Genomic DNA, 5674 nt, shown 5'->3' with positions numbered 1-5674 from the left:
TTGTCGCCTCAACTTCCGTTGGCTGCACCAAACCATTTACGTAAAACAGTGTTATTGTATCTGGCGTCGTTAAAACGTGCTGTTCTCGCCTTATAAGATTACTATGTGCGAAATGAACTCAGCAAGATTTCTGCTCCTTGTCTCCCAATAGGTTGCACGCCTAATTACGTGAGAATCACGAGAGAAGTGTATGCAGATGGCCACGAAAAAATTATCAAGTTTGTGGAAGGACGCTATGGTGACACCGTGCAATACTTCCGCGCATCAAAAGGAAATTCACCGCCATTGTTAAGTTGTGAGCTGTTGGTGGCGTGTTGAGATGGAAGAATGGGAACTGAAGAGTATAACAGAAGCTACTAATACTGGCGATGACCAACGCCAACTGAAGTTGCTGCTTGATGAGTTGCGTGAAAACAATTTTGTACATGGAGATTTGCGGCCACCCAATGTGTTTCTCCATGGCTCGCAAGAGAAGGTTGTTCTGATTGATTTTGACTGGGCAGGTGTTGCTGGTGTCGACATTTATCCTTATGGGATGAATCCGGAAATTAGTTGGCCTAAAGGTGCACATGGAGGAGCCAAGTTGGATCCAGCTCATGATTTGGAATGGCTGTATCGAATGTTTCTATCCGAATCAAAGTATTGAAGTAAACCTCCATTGTCCAAGCAACGCAGTAAACGGTCGAAACATTGCTACTTAATCTTAGTATTGTTTTTTAACTGAAATTGTGAATTCATGGACGTGTCGTGCTACCTCGTGTGATTCATCACAACACTGAAATGGGCCAACAGAGAACCAATATGTGATAGTGATTATCTTGTTATTGCAATCTTCTACGTTCTTGACGCCAGACAAGTACAAAGTGTTGGTCGTGATGAATGGGAAGTCTGGCATTGCGAGTTTTTTATATGCAAGTCGGCTATGCTGCGCTCAACAAGTTGTGTTCCCTGGTGTCATCTGTATGTATGCTTGAAATATAAGACGAAAGATTGCATTGAAGGTAATGAGGACATTTAGCGCGGCAAAAAGTTGGTGGTTCAGATCAAAGATCCGTTGTCACTTTCTTCAAGAAGCAACTTTGATCACAATTTCTTTGACTAGTCTTCAGCGACTCACCGTTAAGTATGTTGAATACGTTAAAGAGCTGCAATTTGCGCTTTAATTTTTTATGCCTTCAAGAAACTTCTCAAAGTCTTCATTCAAACTTCCAAACATCACTAACATTGGGAACTTCGAAGGCGACTTTCGGTCGAGCATAGACGTCATTGTAGTAAATGCTACATTTTATTTTGAGCAACAAATTGCAACCTCGCGTCAAATTTCGGTAATATGACATCATAAAACGTTCGTGTTTAATGCTTCAATGTAGACTTTTCATAGACGACATAAGGGTTAGAGAATTTTGAACTTTCAACTTTATCTGCAAGTGTCCGTTGCAACCTCGATGATAATTCGCGTCTTGAACATTGTGATGGAACGTAGCATTCTGAAAAAATCTTGTTGTCCCATTGATATTCCAACCGAAATTATGTTTATTAAGTTTCAGAGGTTCAAATTTTATCTTCAGTGAAGACGTATACAAACACATAGAAAAGCGTATACTTCGTTTTACAAAAGATGCCCAAAGTATTATTGTGTGGTGCCGTCCAGGGCCAATGGGAGCTGCTATTCGACCGTGTACGCAAGTTAAATGCTGCCGCTAAGGAAAATCCGTTTGTAGCACTCATGTGCATAGGTCGTTGCTTTCCTCTTCCGGAAGAATATCTCGCAATTGGTGGTAAAAAGCCACCAGTTCCAACATATTTTCTACCTGCGCACGAGTCGACACGGTCGTGGCAAGAAAGCGCCAGTCAGAAGCAAATTTTTGATCGTTTAAATGTATCAAATCAACTTTCTGAACCTGTAGAGGTTGGTGAGAGTTTCTTTTGTCTCGCTCGAGCTGGAATAGCAACTGTAAGAAAGCAATATTATTGACAATTGCGGAAGGAAGTGAATTAATGAGTGAGTGACAGATTGCAGGATTAAAAGTTGCTTATATATCAGGATCCGAATCTCTTGGACAAGAAGACGAGAACGGAACAGTGTTAATGTATTCGAAGACTTCAGTACGTTTGTGACAGACAAGTTGTAAAAAAGAGTTACTGATTTATGTACTGAATTAGGTAGATACCCTGATGCAAGAACTTGTTGCCAATGCAAATCATGGAAATGTCGACTTCTTGCTTACGGCGGCGTATCCAGCAAATTTTCAATTGTTGCTCCCAGAAGCGCAACTTCCTGCGAGCTTACAAAATCTTCAAGGAAGTTTGGCAATAAGAGACTTCGTGATACAAGTGCATCCCAAATACCATATTGTTAGTGATGGAGATGTTTTCTATCAACGATTGCCGTACGTGAGCACAGTGAGTGGTACAGCGAGAAAGCAGCTCACGCGTTTAATCGGATTAAGTAGTGTTAATACGGTGAAGGATAAGACGCGCAAGTATTTGCATGCTTTACAAGTTGTACCTTGCATGCAACTGAGTGCCACAGAGCGGCAACATGTTGACATTCCAACTGGCACGACACAGAATCCATATTTGTATGCAAAAGATGACACGATTAATTGGACAGTACGTGATGCAAAACGACGTAAGGTTGCAACTGGTAATCTCTCGGTTGAGCAGATTCAGCAGTTAACGGCAAATAGTGTTAATAGTGCACAGTTTTTTTACGATCAAAGACTTGCAGCAAAAGGACAGCGCAAAGGTGGTCTATTACCAGACGAAAGTACAGGCCAGCAAAGAACAAAACCTCGCTCGCTTGTCGAAGACCGCACCGAGTGCTGGTTCTGTCTGTCGACGCCAACTTTAGAGCGTCACTTGATCGTGAGCATTGGTCAAGAGGCGTATCTTGCCATGCCAAAAGGTGCGATTTGCGAGGATCATGTGCTTATTGTACCCATAGCCCACGAAGCCTCGACGTTGAATTTGAGTGATAAGACGTGGCGAGAAATGGATCGTTTTAAAGAAGCGTTGCGGCGTTATTTCGCGTCGCAGGAAAAGGAAATACTGGTATTGGACCGTAATGTAGCAACACTGGGAGCTACACATTGTCATTGGCAAGTCGTGGGCATACCAAAAGACAAAACGGGCGCTGCTCGTCGCATTTTTGAATCTGAGGGTGAAAAATACAACGTGAAATTTCGAGAGCTGCTCGCAAATTCGACATCTGATTCCATAGAAGGAACGGCAGGATTACTTGAGTCGCTACGTCAGCAAACAGATAACAAACCATTCTTGTACGCTGAAGTGCCTGATGGCGAGAATAGATGCACGCGATTATTGCATCACGTTGAGGGCAAGCACTATGTTCAGTTTGGTCGCCACGCAGTGGCATGTTTACTGGAGATGCCACGACGCGCAAATTGGAAGTTTTGTGTTATCTCCAAGTCTGAGGAGGAAAAACTGACGCAATCATTTAAGAACCAGTGGAAACCATTCGATTTCACCCTTGAAGAAGATGAATTGAGTGAAAGAGAAGAATAATAGCATAAATGTAGTTCGATTGGAATAATACGGCAGCTAGACTTGTACTAAGCTAGCATACGGGTCGATAAGATAGAGAATCAGGTCCGCTAGCTAACGGGTCGATGAAATAGAGAATCTTGTCGCTTGCTTCATTTAGAACTCTTGTCTTCCACCACGACATTCCATACGTCAGGCTTGCTCTTACCTTTCGTATCAGAAAGTGTAGAGTAATTGATCTTCACGGCAACAGCTTGGGCGGGGCACTCATGCACTGATTCGGCAATTTGCTTTTCATAGTCTACACCATACACGTCACACCAAACCTTCTCACCCTCTGATACAGGCGAGAAACTTAAATTATTTCCAGGCATAGGCGTGTGTTGCAATGCGCGAACGGGCGTTGACGAGCTAAGGCAGCGAACTGCATTCGTAGGTAATCGAAGAGACATACGTGCAAACATGGCAATACTATGGTATTAGGTTGATAACTTGAGTGCGATGAAGAGAATTGGTAAGTGAGTGTTTGTGAATCGACGTTCCGGATTGCATCTCTTTGATGTCCGACGTGTTTCTTCATTTGACTTCCTCATATTGATGGGAGGCGTAAATTATAGATTCTAAAAGGTTTTTCTTTTTTAAGAGCACTGGAAACGGTGTTAGCCAGCTTTAAAACATTTATGCTAATTAGGCTTGAAGCCTTTATCAATGAAATTGAACAATATTAACAAAGGTATAGTACGGTACATGCAACAAGTCTTGCGTTTTATCTGCTGTCTCACATTGACAGGCGCTACTTGAAGTATTGCAAGATGCAGGTGTGACGCAGGCGAGCTGGTCAATTAGTAGGCTAACATGACAGGCGGGCATTGTTACTCACATTCTCTATGGCGGTATATTTAATCCGGAGTAATAATTTGGATTGGACGCACCACATTGCGTTTCACAGAGTAACTAGGACTGATGTGAAGCCATCTTTTACTTAATTTCATTTCTTTGTAGTCAAAATCAATAAAACTCTTCAAGAGTGAAAAAGAATATTGCTTTCACCTTTCCACGGCAGAGTAAGCTTTAATCTCCTTTGACATGTCTGCAACGACAATCCAGTTCTGATGGTACGTAGTGGTGATGGCATTAGGACTTTTAGGCAACGCAAATTCCGTCACTAAATATGAATTTGAGGATAAATGATCACCACTTATCATAATGTCGGGGGTAAGTGCAGCCTGGTAGTCCCATATACACACCTTCGCATCATTAGCAACAGACACGAGACGGTCCTCAGCACGAAATGCAGGAAAGTGAACTTGGGAAACCATCGCACTATGGTGTTCTAAACGGCGCACAATTTGCTTTGAATTAAAATTGACAACAGCTATGCTGGCATCTCCTAGACCCGCAACAAATGACTTGCCATTCGGTGCGAATACTAATGAGTGCACTAGTGGTGGATTCACCATTTGTTGGGTGCCTCCATTACGAATTTTGGTAAGAGCGCTATCACCCAATCCATTTAGCCCAGTATTAAGGTCAATACTAAATTTTAGTCGACCGCGAGAAAAATCCCAAAATAACAGCAGCCCATCCATTCCTCCCGACACAAGGTCCCATGGAGCGTTTGGACGAAAAGGTGCTGCACTACAAATATTGGTGTGCTGGCCATTCAGCTTCTTGAATAGTTGATGGCTTTCAATGTCATAAACACATATGTTGCCCGCATCATCCGGAGCTGATAAGAACTTGCCATTCTTTCCAGGATGTCGCGACAACGTGTTGATCTCGTCTTCATTCTGCTGAAATATTGGACGGTCCGTGTGTTCAACTATTAGCGCTGGCTGCCGCACATCGAATGTAAGGACCTTGTTGCCTGCTGCGACATAGATGTATGCACTTTCTGCACCTGTTGAGGCCTCCCCAAATGCTACAGAATTGACTGCACTCTCACCTGAGCCTTGTGTGCCTAGTGCTCTCTTGATATGAAAGCACTTTGACACTCGAGTGGTACGTAGATCCCACAAACGACAAGTACCGTCGTCGCTACCAGATGCAAGAACATTGGGGTGCACACTTTCGTCGCAAAGCAGTGTGTTCACTGAGTCGCAATGGCCCTTAAAAGTTACCGCCCCTTGCGGCATTATTGTCTATAGGAATATTGGATGGACGGTAT

At 43.1% G+C, this 5674-nt stretch overlaps 4 protein-coding genes across 4 annotated transcripts; 2 read left to right on the top strand and 2 right to left on the bottom strand.

The window, feature by feature from the left end:
* Window positions 1-319: 319 nt before the first annotated feature.
* PHALS_02347 (Protein kinase-like domain) lies at window positions 320-646 on the top strand (the record flags this gene model as incomplete). Its single annotated transcript, XM_024716830.1, has 1 exon — window positions 320-646. One exon carries the CDS (start codon window positions 320-322, stop codon window positions 644-646), a length of 327 nt encoding a protein of 108 aa, XP_024582389.1.
* A 972-nt stretch (window positions 647-1618) lies between these two features.
* On the top strand, window positions 1619-3528 carry PHALS_02346 (zinc finger ccch domain-containing protein 64-like; the record flags this gene model as incomplete). The annotated part of the gene is made up of 3 exons (XM_024716829.1): window positions 1619-1954; window positions 2014-2106; window positions 2164-3528. The coding sequence occupies 3 exons, from the start codon at window positions 1619-1621 to the stop codon at window positions 3526-3528; spliced, it is 1794 nt and encodes a 597-aa protein (XP_024582388.1).
* Window positions 3529-3659: 131 nt separating this feature from the next.
* On the bottom strand, window positions 3660-3971 carry PHALS_02345 (uncharacterized protein; the record flags this gene model as incomplete). Its single annotated transcript, XM_024716828.1, has 1 exon — window positions 3660-3971. The coding sequence occupies one exon, from the start codon at window positions 3969-3971 to the stop codon at window positions 3660-3662; it is 312 nt and encodes a 103-aa protein (XP_024582387.1).
* Window positions 3972-4553: 582 nt separating this feature from the next.
* PHALS_02344 (WD40/YVTN repeat-like-containing domain) lies at window positions 4554-5642 on the bottom strand (the record flags this gene model as incomplete). The annotated part of the gene is made up of 2 exons (XM_024716827.1): window positions 4554-5401; window positions 5453-5642. 2 exons carry the CDS (start codon window positions 5640-5642, stop codon window positions 4554-4556), a joined length of 1038 nt encoding a protein of 345 aa, XP_024582386.1.
* Window positions 5643-5674: the final 32 nt, after the last annotated feature.

The sequence above is a fragment of the Plasmopara halstedii genome (assembly GCF_900000015.1).
Source record: "Plasmopara halstedii genome assembly, contig: Scaffold_1898, whole genome shotgun sequence".
Taxonomy (NCBI): domain Eukaryota; phylum Oomycota; class Peronosporomycetes; order Peronosporales; family Peronosporaceae; genus Plasmopara; species Plasmopara halstedii.
The sequence above is the reverse complement of the archived record's forward strand: the minus strand, read 5'-3'. Positions and strand labels throughout refer to the sequence as shown.